Below are 14,400 nucleotides of genomic sequence, written 5' to 3' on the forward strand. Positions count from 1 at the left end.
CAGTTCTGAGCCCCCACTGACTGAATACCTCCACCTGGCCTGACCCACCCTTGGACTTGGACTTTGTTACCTGGGACTGGTTTCTGGGACTTGTTTCTAAGTAAGTTCCCCTGGGGAGGGGGGCAAAGTCAATTTAAGTTTTATAACAAAATGGCAGTTCAACTGAGGTGGGGCTCCTCTGGCTGAATAGGCCCTTACAAGCTGATAGTTTGTGAAAAGTGCCCTAAGAGAAATAGGACAGATGTGGGGAGGTGGTGGTAATTGACATTGCTCCAGGAAAGCTAGAGGAAGTACCATGTATACTCAAGACTGCAAATGAGGAATCAACTTTGAGAATGGTTGGAGAACTTTCCAGAAATAGGGAACAGCAAAAAGTCCTGAGCCAAGTAAAAGCTATTGAAAAGCTGGAGTGGAGTGAGGTGAGAGTGTCTTGAGATGAAGTTGGAGGGCTAGAAGGAGGCTGGATCATGAATGTCTTTTAGGTTGTGGTAAAAATTAGTTATTTTACTGATGAATCACTAAATTTTACCTCTGAAATTAATTAAAAAATTAACTTAAAAAATTGGTTAAGTGTAATGAAAAATTGTGGTCTGGTTTTAAGCAGGGTGACTGCATGGTGTGCACTACATTAAAACCAAATCATAGGCTTTGTAATTTTTATTTTTTTTTTAAGATTTTTATTTATTTACTTATTTGGCAGAGATACAGTGAGAGAGGGAACACAAGCAGGGGGAGTGGGAGAGAGAGAAATAGGCCACCCACCCCTACCCCAAGCAGGGAGCCTGATGCAGGGCTGGATCCCAGGACCCTGGGATCATGACCTGAGCTGAAGGTAGAAGCTAAATGACTGAGCCACCCAGGCACCCCAAACCACGTGATGAAGTTCTAGAACCTAGGTGAGGTTCGGTGGGCTGAGGTCTGGAGCTGATGTCCAAGAAAGAATTCTTTTTTTTTTTTTTTTTAAAGATTTTATTTATTTATTTGTCAGAGAGAGAGAGAGAGAGAGAGCAAGAGCGAGCACAGGCAGAGTGGCAGGCAGAGTCAGAGGGAGAAGCAGGCTCCCTGCGGAGCAAGGAGCCCGATGTGGGACTCGATCCCAGGACGCTGGGATCATGACCTGAACCGAAGGCAGCTGCTTAACCAACTGAGCCACCCAGGCGTCCCAGAATTCTTGAGACATCTTTGGTGCAAAATGGTGGTTTATTAAAGCACGGGGACAGGACCCGTGGGCAGGAAGAGCTGCTGCCCTGGGTTGTGAGGAATGGCAGGGTACAATGGCAGGTTATGTACCCTGCCATTAGGGGAAGGTGAGGGGAAGGTAGGTTTCAATGGAATTTTCATATGCTAAAGGAAGACCAAGGTAGTCTTTTAGCAGAGCCATTAACATCAAGATAGTTGGGAGATTCCTGTCTTGCAGGATTGTGATCTTTGCAAGTTAACTATTTGCTTATTGTTCATGGCAGTCAGGGCTGCCTGAGGGATGCTACACATTACCGAGGGGTAGTGGATGGAGGGGGGTGCAAGGCGCCAGCTTTTGCTGTCTTCAGCCAGCCTCCTGCTCCCTCATCACACAGGCTTCGAAACAGAAAATGGAAAAGGATTAAAATGCAAATACTCAAAAAAAGATGACTTGAGGAGGTTGTGCCCACCTCTGTGGGTCATAAATTCTTGGTATAAAGTTAAAACCACCCTTAGAGAACTAGATGTGGCCTTTCCTTTTCATTGTTGTTATGCGCCCCCCTCCCCCACAGTGGGTCTGTGATTAAAGGAGCAAGACTGACATAAAGCAAAGGTCAAGCAAAGCTTTATTTTGTGCCAAGCATCAAGAATCTAACCAAACGTTCAGACCGCGCCTCTTACAAGAGAGAGCGACTCTTCTCTATTTCCCAGAATAGCTTTTAAGGGCAAAGGCCATGCGGTTGGGACTGGCCATGCACAGGTGGCCAATGAGATTGTAACACACAGAGAAAGCGGCACTGTCCTGCTACGTGACCAATTGAATTACAATTTACCCTAGTAGACATCTGAACCAGCCTATCACCTTGGTCAGAACTGGCGCCCAAAATGTGCCCAAAGGGCGGGGCCCATACTCCTTGGTAGCTAAGGAGACAGTATGCATCCCCCTAATAGGATGTCTCCACGTGGCCTGACCCACCCTTATATTTGAGCTTTGTTACCTGGAGCTGGTTTCTAGGATTTGTTTTTAAGTAAATCCCCTGGGGGAAGGGGAGCAGGGATAGTTTAAGGATTAAACAACTGTTATTGTTTTAACTTTGATGGAAGCCTCTAGCTAAATAGTTCCTCACAATTGCTGCTTTAATTCAATCTCTATTTCAGCACTCCATTCTGAAGTTAGAGAGCTCAATAATAATGTTTTAAATTCCGGCAGATAAATGTGTAGACAAGGGTATGGTAAGTACATTGAAAAGTACATTCCTCAAATTCAGGTTGGTCATTCCCATGCCCACCCTTTACTGAAATCATCGCTGGGGCTCAGGTCCCTCCAGCATGTCCTCTCAGAAAGAGGCAAGTTATCTGGAAGAACAGGAGATGCTCGAAGGAGAACTTTCTCCCACTGGAGCCTGACCCTCATCAGCCTGTAGTCATGACGGTTTCCAAAAATTCAGCACTAAAATCAGTCCCAGGCTTAGGCTTGTTGAGGGAAATGAAACTATACTCCCCAAATCCCTGTTTCCAAGTTCTTAAAGATAGCCTAGAACTCTTCACAGGGGCACCGAGGACGCCAATGCACTCACTCCGACACCGCCCCGCTTCCAGAACGAAGGGCCGCTGAATGCCTGCGAATGTGCCTGCGCCTGGGCTAGCGGTGGGCGGGGCTTGCGTACTGACGAAAGAGTCTTGCGTGGGAGCATTCTTGACGTTGCAGTTGGTAGAGCAACTGTCGCAGGGCTTCGCACTTAAGTGCCGTTGGTGGCTTCCTTTTGGTGTAACTTTTTTCTTCTTCTTCTTCTTTTTAATCTTCCTTAAAGACAGTGAGTTCTGTGTTCCGGCTGTCTGTACTGAGTTGGGGCAGGCAAAGCACTTCTGAGTGTCTAGTACTGGGGTGAAAATGATAGCTTGAGGGCTGGGAGAAATAAAAAGCTCATTGGTGCCCCAACACCTAGGCAGACTGGTTCTCCTCTGCCTCTCCACGCCCCTTTTTTCGCTTTCCCGCCACACGCGGCTCCAACATTCTGCAAACTCAGTAGGTAAGCCCCCCTAGATGTTCAGTGTGGCTAGTATGTTGATACCTGTGAGCGTGATCAATTTAGGGAATTTGATTCCACTGAAATTTCATTATCCCTATCAGGTTCTCAAAATGTCAACTATCAAGGAAAAGCTTATTGAGAGTCTAATTGAGGAAGATGAAGCCTCCCAGAGTAAGATCACCATTGTTGGCACTGGTGCTGTAGGCATGGCTTGTGCTATTTGTATCTTATTGAAGGTAAGTTAGAAGCCTATCCGGTAGCTGAAAATCAAGAACTTTGAGGTCTTGTAGATGTTGATGAGTTCAGGGTTGTGGGGCCAACCTTCTGACAGCAAATATGTGTTCACTTATCTGATTTTGACCTAATTTAAGAAACGTTTATTTGGAATTTATCTTGAGTCTGGTATTGCTGGACTATTTAAGCTGATTCATAGGAGGCACATTGATGGCATTAATTTGTTAATATTCTGTTTAAATGATCCCATACCTTGCTTTCCTGGAAGAATAATGGGTGAAAGTCATACTTCCTAGAAGCTTATACTTAAAAAGAATTTTTTTAGGGGCACCTGGCTGGTTCAGTCAGAAGAGTATGAGACTCTTGATCTCAAAGTTGTGAGTTCAAAACCCACATGGGTATAGAGATTACTTAAAAACAAAAAAAACTTTAATTTTTTTTTAAACTATAAGTATTACACACTCATTATAAAACAAAAAGTACCAAAGTTGATAAAGTAACAGTGGAAGTTCTTTAATTTTACTTTTTGTTTCTACAGCATCTTTTAATGTGGCTTTTGGCAATTTGTATATCTTCTTTGGAAAAGTCTCTGTTCAAATACTTTGCCATATATTTCTTTCTTTCTTTCTTTCTTTCTTTTTTTTTTTTACTGCCTTCTAAATACCTATATATTTAGAGAGAGCACACATGTGGAGGTGGGGAGAGGGAGGAGAGTGAGAGAAATTTTTTTCAATTTTAATTTTAATTAATTAATTTTAAAAGATTTTATTTAATTTATTTGAGAGAGAGAGAACACAAAAGAGAGAGAGCAAGCGTGAATGGCGGGGAGGGGCAGATGAAGAGGGAGAAGCAGATTCCCCACTGAGCAGGGAGCCCAATTGTAAGGCTCCATCCCAGGGCCCTGGGATCATGACCTGAACTGAAGGTAGAGGCTTAACCAACTGAGCCACCCCGGCACCCCCTTTTTTTGTTTTAAGATTTTATTTATTTATTTGACAGAGAAAGATCACAGAGAGGCAAAGAGGCAGGCAGAGAGAGAGAGAGAAGCAGGCTCCCTGCTGAGCAAAGAGCCTGATATGGGGCTCCATCCCAGAACCCTGAGATCATGACTTGAGCAGAAGGCAGTGGCCCAACCCCCTGAGCCACCCAGGAGCCCCACCCCTTTATTTTTTAAAAAGACTTGTTTATTTATTTCAGATACACAGTGTGTGAGTGGGGGAGGGGCAGAGGGAGAGGGATACAAATTTTCAATGTGACTCCCTGCTGAGCGTGGAGCCTGTCATCAATTCCAGGACCCTGAGATCATGACCTGAACTGAAATCAGGAGTCTCCTGCTTAACCAGCTGAGACACCCAGGTGCCCCAAGGATTTTTTTTTTTCTTAAGATTTTATTTATTTTTAGAGAGAGGGAGAGTGGATGGGGGTGGGGAGGGTGGGGAAGAACAAAAAGAGAGGGAGAGAGATTCTCAAGCAGACTCCATGCTGAGTGCAGAGCCCAGTGCAGTGCTTGACCCCAGGGTCTTGAGATCATGACCTGAGCTGGAATGAAGAGTGAGGCACTTAAACAACTGAACCACCCAGATACCCTTTGTTTTTAAATTGGGTTATTTGTTGTTGACTTGTAGGGGTTCTTTTTATAGTCTAGATATTTATTTATTTGTCAGAGTAAGCACAGGCAGACAGAGTGGCAGGCAGAGGCAGATGGAGAAGCAGGCTCCTGCTGAGCAAGGAGCCCGATGTGGGACTTGATCCCAGGATGCTGGGATCAGGACCTGAGCCAAAGGCAGCAGCTTAGCCAAGTGAGCCACCCAGGTGTCCCTATAGTCTAGATATTAATCTCTTACCAAATTTGTGTATTTGAGTATTTTATCCCATTCCATGGTTTTCTTTTCACTCTGCTGTTTTTGTTGTGTTGTTTTTGATTCACAGACATTTTTAATGTTAATGTAATTCAGTTTAAGTTTTAAAAGAGCAAGTGAGCAATTGGGAGGTGATGCCCTGGAGGGTGGAGAGTGAGAGAGAGAGAGAGAAACAGGCTCCATGCCTATTGCAGACTCTGACATGGGGTTCAGTCTCATGATCGTGAGATCATGACCTGAGCTGAAATCAAGAGTTAGATGCTTAACCAGCTGAGCCACCCAGGTGCCCCTCAATTAATCTATTTTTATGTGTTTTGGTGTCATATCCAAAAACCACTGTCAAGTCCAATGTCATGAATCTTTTATATTTTCTCCCAAGAGTTTCATACAGTTTTAGGTCTTATATTTAGATCTTTGATCCATTTTTAATTATTTACATGATGTAAGGTATAAGTCTAACTTCATTTTTTTGCTTGTAAGTATCCACTTACCCCAGTATGATTTGTTGAAAAGACTCTCTTTTCCCCCATTAAATGGCCTTGGCATTCCTGTCAAAAATCATTTGGTTATAGGGCACCTGGGCGGCTCAGTCAGTTAAGCGTCTGCCTGCAGCTCAGGTCATGATCCCTGGGTCCTGGGATCAAGTTCCACATAGGACTCCTTGCTCAGCAGGGATCCTACTTTTCCCTCACCCTCTGTCTGCACCTCCCCTTGCTTGTGTTCTCTCTTTCTGTTGAGTAAATAAATAAAGTCTTAAGAAAAAAAAAAGTAGAGTCCAAAAGATTTTGAAAATACCATTTGCCATAAATGTGAGAGTTTATTTCTGGGCTCTCTATTCCATTGATTTATGTGTCTTTATGACAATACCATGCTATTTTGATATAGCTTTGTAATAAGTTTTGAATTCAGGAAGCATTAGACTTCAAAATTTATTCTTTTTCAAGATTATTTTGCCATTTAGAGTCCCTTAAGATCCTTTAGAATGGATTTTGTTCTGTTCCTTTAAAAAATGTCAGTGGGATTCTGTAGGGGTTTGTATTAAATCTGTAGATGATTTTGAGTATGTTGATAACTTAACAGTATTAGGTGTTCTAATCTAGGATCATGTGATGTCTTTCCACTTATTTGCGTCTTCTTTAATTTGTTTCAGCAATGTTTGTAGTTTTCAGTGTACAGCCTGGGTAGCTTCACAAGGACATCTGGGTAGCTTCTCAGGACACCTGGGTAGCTCAGTCAGTTAGGTGTCTGCCTTTGGTTCATGTTATGATAACAGGGTCCTGGGATTGAGCTGCATGTTGGGCTCTCTGCTCACCGGGGAGTCTGCTTCTCCCTCTCCCTCTGCCCCTCTGCTCATGCTCTCTCTCGCTGTCTCTCTCTGAAATAAATAAAATCTAAAACAAAAAATAAACAAAAAACACAAACCCTTTGCTTTTTAAAATGTTTTCAGGGGCACCTAAGTGGCTCAGTGGGTTAAAACCTCTGCCTTCAGCTCAGGTCATGATCCCAGGGTTCTGGGATCAAGCCTCAAATTGGGCTCTCTGCTCAACAGGGAGCCTGTTTCCCCCTCTCCGTCTGCCTGCCTCTTTACCTACTTGTGATATCTGTCTCTCTGTGAAATAAATAAATAAAATCTTTAAAAAAATGTTTTCAAAGATATTATTTAATTTTCATGACAACCTTACAAGATAGGTATTGTTATCATCTCCATTTATAAATGAGAATACTGAAACATAGATATTAAGTAATATTGCCAATGGTCAAGTGGCTAATATAGGTGAGTGGGCTAGAATTCAAACCTTGGCGATGTGGACACAGGTCCTGTTGTGTTCTTAAAAACTTTACTGGATTATTTAGATAATTTAAAAAAACTGGCAGAGGAAGGTGAAAAGCCAGTTAAATTCCAAAACCTCAAGAGAAGCTGAGGAATTGGAAGTACCAACTGCCTCACAGAGTTGAGGTAAGGGATGGGACAAACATAGGAGAATTGGTTCAAAGTTTATATGATCAAAATAAAACTACCAGATTCTCTTCTGGAGCTTACTCAAACAAGCAATCACCTCTCACATATCAGCAGGCAAGGGGAAGGAGTATATTCTTTGGAGAAATTGAATCAGGTTCTTCTCCTCGAGACAGTAAAGACAGGCATCTTATTGAAAGCAGTAGGATTAGTTGAAGGCACATTGAAGCAGGAACCCTGTGACTTCCACTGGGTTTCTAGAAAGCAGATTGTCAAAGATGGAATATAGAAAAGAGATGAAATTAGAGAACCAGTCAGGAGGTCCCATTACTCATTGATATTTCAGTAAGAAAAAAGAAAGGGAAGAAAATTATTCAAGAAATAAAAGAAAAAGTCTAAAACTAAAATGAGTTTGCAGATATAAAGAATTTATTGGGGGAAAAAAAAAAGAATTTATTGAATAGGGCAGCTGGCTGGCTCAGTCAGTGGAGCTTGTGAGTTTGAGTCCCACATTGAGTGTGGATATTACTTAAAAATAACATCTTTAAAAAAAAAAACTTTTATTTATTTGACAGAGAGTGAGAGCACAAGCAGGAGGAACAGCAGAGGGGGAGGGAGAAACAGACCCCCCACTGAGCAGGGATCCTGATCCAGAACTCATCCCAGAAACCGGAGATCATGACCAGATCATGATCATGGTTAAGGCAGATGCTTAACCATCTGAGCCACCCAGACACCCCTTAAAAAATAAAATCTTAAAAAAAAAAATTGAGTGCTCAGCACAATGAATCAAAGGCATATTATCATGAAATTTGTATATATTACATATTGGTGTACAATATCAAAGGCATGTTATCGTGAAATTTCGGAACTCCACTTTAAAGGCCAGTTGTTGGAGCCCATTTATTTCCTACTAGAATCCATAGTATACTGGTAAATACCCAGTTCACATTGATGTTCATTGTGGGATAAATGGAAAGTGATGAAAGATATTAAAATATGCATATTTATATAGTTTATTGACTTCAAGGAATATATAGAGTGTAAATGAGTACTATAACACCTGCATGTATCACTGAATGGCAGACTTTAAAGCATAGCAGTATGTCCTACTTCCTTCTGCTGTACAGAGTAAAGTGGTCCTAGCAGTTTTCCTTAGATTGATTTTAATTCTCTTACTTATCTCTTACTTTACTATTCTCTTACCTTACCATGTTATTCTAGGACTCCCTGGAACGATCATAACTATTATCTCTCTCTCTATTTTATATTTGAGAGAGAGTGGGGTAGAGGATGCAGAAGGCGAGGGACAGAGAAGCTTAAGCACACTCCATTCTGTACATGGAGTCGAACACTGGGCATGATCCCATGACCCTGAGATCACAACCTGAGCCCAAACCAGAGACTTAACTGACTGTGCTCTCTAGGTACCCCACTCATAACTATTCTTAAAAGATTCTGACAGGCTAAACAAACCCAAACACTCTATTTGGAATTCTATTTGAGAAATGACTCACATAGATATTGTTAGCTCTTTCTTTTTTTTTTTTTTTTTTAAGATTTTATTTATTTATTTGACAGAGATCACAATCAAGCAGAGAGACAGGCAGAGAGAGAGGAGGAAGCAGGCTCCCTGCTGAGCAGAGAGCCTGATGTGGGGCTTAATCCCAGGACCCTGGGATCATGACCTGAGCCTTGAAGGCAGAGGCTTTAACCCACTGAGCCACCCAGGCGCCCCGATATTGTTAGTTCTTTAAAAAAAACAAAAACGAACTTTTAGGAATTATTTGAGTTCTGTCTTTGGCAATCAAGATAAACAGAGCTGGGAAGATTCCCTTGAAAAGAGAATTGTCTGGTAACTTGTTAAGGAGAGATAGAATTCGAATTGGAAACATAATTTAAAAGCAGGCTGTGTTGGTTATTATTGTTACTCAGCTCCAAACCCAGTTTTCTGTATTCTGTGGTGCTGGATCTTTGCATAATCTTTTTCTCCTTTACCAGTTAACATCTTGTCAGGTTCTGCCAATAGACAGGAGTGGAGGACTGGAGGAGAGGAGCAGGAGTGGAGAAATTACCTCCGTCCTGTTTGCTTATTGTTTTGGTCATTTTCATCTCAGCTGCAGCCCTTGCCTCAGTGGTAACAGTTGGTCCTAGCTTCCAATTTCTTTTGGAGCTCCTAGCCTCATTTTGCCCATTCAGTGGTAGCCAGGTAGCCAGGTATTACTTCTTCCAGAGGTCTGAGCCTGGCTCCATGAAGCCCTCCTTTAGTCTCTCTCTTTTTTCCCTCAGTCTTGGGGTTGTGAATTCAAAGAGTTTTTTTTTTTTTTTTTTAAGATTTTATTTATTTATTTGACAGAGATCACAGAGAGAGAGAGGCAGAGAGAGAGGAGAAAGCAGGCTCCCCACTGAGCAGAGAGCCCGACACGGGGCTCGATCCCAGGACGCTGGGATCACGACCTGAGCCGAAGGCAGAGGCTTTAACCCACTGAGCCACCCAGGCGCCCCGGGGTAGTGAATTCAAACTATGATTTCTATCTCTGGGTTACCTCAAATGTTCCCTTTTTGTCCTTTCAGCCCTCCAACAGCTATCTCACCAATTCCCTATATTAATTACCTCCTGTTGAAATGCTTAGAGTGGTTTCTGTTTTCCTGTACAGATCCAAAGACATAGACTAATAGAAAAATGGATCTATAAACATTATCTGGTTTTCTTACCAATTAGCTTAGAAGTGATATGTGATCCTTCTGGGTGAAACTCCTTATCTTCCTTATGTTCCTGATATATACACATAATTTAGTACATTTTAGAAGCTACAGTTTTCCAGAAAGTTCAGATGGCATCTGATCTGAGAAAAAAGGGTAGCAAATAGGGACTTTGATCCCTTGTCCTTACTTCTCATCTTTAGAATCTGGCCACTGGATATGAGGGAAGCCTCTTCTTCTATGTAGTTCTGTATTCTGTTTCATTTGGTAAACTCAATTCAAATCAGAGTAAGCAAAAAAGAGACTATACAGATTTTCCTGGACTTATGATGAGGTTACATCTCAATAAACTCATCATGAGTTCAGAATGTATTTAGTACACCCTATTCCACCTGTCATATCTTAGCCTAGCCTGCCTTAAGCATGCTCAGAACAATTACACAATTACATTACATTATTGTGGATGTAACTACACTCTAAGCTAATGTAATGTAATAATGTATGTAATGTAATATTATAAAATGTAATAATGTAAGCTAAATAATGTTATAAGCTAATTACATTAGCTTAGAGTTGGGCAAAACCATAACATTGATTATTTTATAATCAATTATTGAATATCTTGTGAAATATATTGGTTCTGAAAGTAAAAAACAGAATAATTGTTAAGTGTATCCATTGTTTGCCTCATGATTGTGTGGCTGACTGGGAGCTATGGTCTGGTTGTATGCCCATCTACCCCTAGGTTGGAGATCCAATGTTAAATGTACTGTGCATGAAATGGGTTCCCAGAGGTGGCCACCTTTTTATTTTAGTCATAAGGATGCATACTAAAAACTTCAGCCAATACAGAAATTGGGCATAAAGGTTAAATGTAATAAAATCCTTTGAAGGAACTTAATAGCTTTTCATCATTCTTAAACTATTATCTGAAGTGGAAAAAAAGCCACTTATAAAAAAAATTATCAATTAGTTTTGAAGGCAAAGCAATTAGTAATTTTTGCTACATTCTGTTGCTTACTTTGACTTCTTTCTGGTCACTCTAGACACACTCACACACTCACTTTTATAGCATTTTTTCTATTAAAATTTTTATAACTATACTTCGATTATGAAGTTGCCACACACAATTTTTTTTATTTTTTAAATACTGAAGTAAGAACATTCTTCAAAATATATTATTCAAAACTTTCATGTATTTTAGGATTTGGCCGATGAACTCGCCCTCATTGATGTCTCAGTGGACAAATTGAAGGGAGAAATGATGGATCTTCAGCATGGCAGTCTTTTCTTTAATACTTCAAAGATTACCTCTGGAAAAGGTTAATTTTAATTTAAAGAGTTCTTTTCAGAGTTTTAAAAAAGAGTAATGAACTTTACCAAACTGGTCTCCGTAAATATAAATTAAAAATATCACCAATCTCATTAGGACATACAGTTTAAAAGGTTAATTTTTTATTCTAAAATCATTTTAAAAATGATTTTATTCATTTATTTGTGAGCAAGCACAAGCAGGGGGATAATAGGGGTGCCTGTGTGGCTCAGTTGGTTAAGCTTCTGACTTTGGCTGAGGTCATAATCTCAAGGTCCTGGGATCAAGCCGCACACTGGGTTCCCCACTCAGTGGGGAGTCTGCTTCTCTGTTTTTCTCTGCCCCTCCCCCTGCTCATGTTCTCTTGAGTAAATAAAATCTTTTTTTTTTTTTTAAAGATTTTATTTATTTCTTTGTCAGAGAGAGAGAGAGCGAGCGAGAGCGAGCACAGGTAGACAGAGTGGAAGGCAGAGGCAGAGGGAGAAGCAGGCTCCCTGCGGAGCAAGGAGCCCGATGTGGGACTCGATCCCAGGACGCTGGGATCATGACCTGAGCCAAAGGCAGCTGCTTAACCTACTGAGCCACCCAGGCGTCCCGTAAATAAAATCTTTTAAAAAAGAAACAATCATTAAAAAGTTATGAAATGCTTGACATATAGAAAGAGTTTAAGTATAACAAACATCAATGTATCCAACACCCAGGAAAAAAAATAAAACATTACTAATTTAGTTGATATGTTCTGTGTTACATCTATTCATGTCTCAATCCTGAATATACTGGTTATCTTTACCATGCATTTCTTTTACACTTGTATTTTAGTGACTTGCCTCATATTATATAATTAATAGATACAATTGGCATAAATACATTTGGATATAAACATGATTAAACATGATAAACATCTTTTTTTTATTACCAAATAATGTATTATTTGCCCCAGGGGTACAGGTCTGTGAATCATCAGTCTTACACATTTCACAGCACTCACCATAGCACATATCCTCCCCAGTGCCCATCACCAGCCACTGTATCCCTATCCCCCACCCCGAGAAACCCTCAATTTGTTTTGTGAGATTATGAGTCTGTATGGTTTGTCTCCCTCTTGATCCCATCTTGTTTCATTTTTTTCCCTCCCTACCCCCATGACTCCCCACCCTGCCTCAAATTCCTCATATCAGAGGGATCATATAATAATTGTCTTTCTCTGATTGACTTACTTCGCTTAGCATAATACCCTCTAGTTCCATCCACACCATTGGAAATGGCAAAATTTCATTTTTTTGTTGGCTGTGTGTGTGTATATAGTATTCCTGTGTGTGTGTGTGTGTGTGTGTGTGTGTGTGTACCACATCTTCACCCATTCCTCTGTTTATGGACATCTGGGCTCTTTCCATAGTTTGGCTATCGTGGACATTGCTGCCATAAACATTCAGGTACATGTGCCCCTTCTGATCACTACATTTGTATCTTTAGGGTAAATACCCAGTAGTGCGATTGCTGGGTCATAGAGTAGCTCTATTTTCAGCTTTTTTTTTTTTTTTTAAGATTTTATTTATTTATTTGTCAGAGAGAGAGAGAGAGCGCAAGCACAGGCAGACAGAGTGGCAGGCAGAGTCAGAGGGAGAAGCAGGCTCCCTGCAGAGCAAGGAGCCCGATGTGGGACTCGATCCCAGGACGCTGGGATCATGACCTGAGCCGAAGGCAGCTGCTCAACCAACTGAGCCACCCAGGCGTCCCTATTTTCAGCTTTTTGAGGACACACCATACTGTTTTCCAGAGTGGCTGCACCAGCTTGCATTCCCCGCCTCATCCGTCTCCCTGCTCAGCGGGGAGTCGCCTTCTCCTTCTCCCTCTGACCCTCCCCCTGCTTGTGTCTCTCTGCTTCTCTCTAAAAAAAAGGGAAGAAAAAGTACACAGACCTTCCCTATGAAAGTCTACTAATTGGGAGTATTCAGTTGCCTTAGATATCAGTATGTTTTATATCCCTTAATGTACTGAATCAGTTCAGTGGAGTCAGGTTAAAAGAGCTCCTACTGTATTAAAATACTTAAAAAAAAAATCATTCAGCATTTACTTTCTGGTAATGTGGCAGGATAAACACCTCGATCAGTCTTTTTGCTGTAAATTACAAAACTCCTGCATAAAATATAAAAGAAAGATTTTCTCAATCCTTAAAGAATTCATTTAGAATTGATATGCTCTTAATAAAGACATTTTCGGAATAGGCATTGAGTGAAGTCAGGAAACTAGAGAGTTAAGCAGAGCATTGTAGCTCGTTTTTACTAGCTAGCATTAGTCAGACTTTGTGAACTTCAATTTTGGTTTCCACTGCCTCACAGGATTTAGGAGACTGGAGACAGGGCTTAATTTGGGGAGTTCTATAGGAGTTAACTTCATAAAGCTGGAACTCCAATGGGGTTAGTAATCTGTTTTGTAAAGGGTCAGATATGTTAGGCTTTGTGGGATCTATAGCCTCTGTCAAAACTACTCAACTCTCCTCTTGTTCTAAAGCAGTGATCAACTGTATATAAAATGGGTCTGGCTATGTTCCAGTGAGATTTTTTTTTTTAAAGATTTCATTCATTTATTTGACAGACAGAAATCACAAGTAAGCAGAGAAGCAGGCAGAGAGAGAGAGGAGGAGGAAGCAGGCTCCCTGCTGAGCAGAGAGCCTGATGCCAGGCTCGATCCCAGGACCCTGGAATCATGACCTGAGCCGAAGGCAGAGGCCTTAACCCACTGAGCCACCCAGTCGCCCCTTCCAGTGAGATTTTAATTAACTAAACCAGGCGGTGGGCCAGATGTGGCTTGCCGGCCCTCATTTGGCAATTCCTTAATGTAAGGATGATCTTGAAGTAATTCGTTTCTCCCTATCTCTGGGGACTGACAGTAAAATCAAGAGTCTCAGCTGCTTGAGTAAAGGAAGGAAATGGTCGCCAAGAATGTAGATACCAGCTGGCCCTTATTTGAAATCCCCCCAAAAATCTCAAGCAGTCTTAAGACTTAAGATAATCTTGGGGCACCTGGGTGGCTTAGTTGGTTAAATGTCTGACTCTTGGTTTCCGCTCAGGTCAGGAATTCATGGGTCGGTGGGTCAAGCGGCTCCGAGTTCAGTGGGGAGGCTGC

The 14,400-nt window shown here is 41.4% G+C and overlaps 1 protein-coding gene across 2 annotated transcripts in view; it reads left to right on the forward strand.

Moving 5' to 3' along the window:
* The window catches only part of LOC309872710 (L-lactate dehydrogenase C chain), a 47,472-nt gene continuing 33,072 nt past the window's right edge, over positions 1-14,400 (forward strand). Inside the window, exons 1-3 of one of the 2 annotated variants that reach the window (XM_082747333.1) lie at positions 1-100; positions 3,311-3,445; positions 11,167-11,284. In XM_082747333.1, coding sequence (XP_082603459.1) covers positions 3,320-3,445; positions 11,167-11,284 — 244 coding nt within the window. In that variant the 5' untranslated portion in view covers positions 1-100; positions 3,311-3,319. Of the gene's footprint in view, positions 101-2,872; positions 3,210-3,310; positions 3,446-11,166; positions 11,285-14,400 lie in introns of those variants that run through there. The other variant, XM_082747332.1, reaches the window with a different exon arrangement.

This window comes from Mustela nivalis, assembly GCF_964662115.1.
Source record: "Mustela nivalis genome assembly, chromosome: 9".
In the NCBI taxonomy this organism is placed as follows: domain Eukaryota; kingdom Metazoa; phylum Chordata; class Mammalia; order Carnivora; family Mustelidae; genus Mustela; species Mustela nivalis.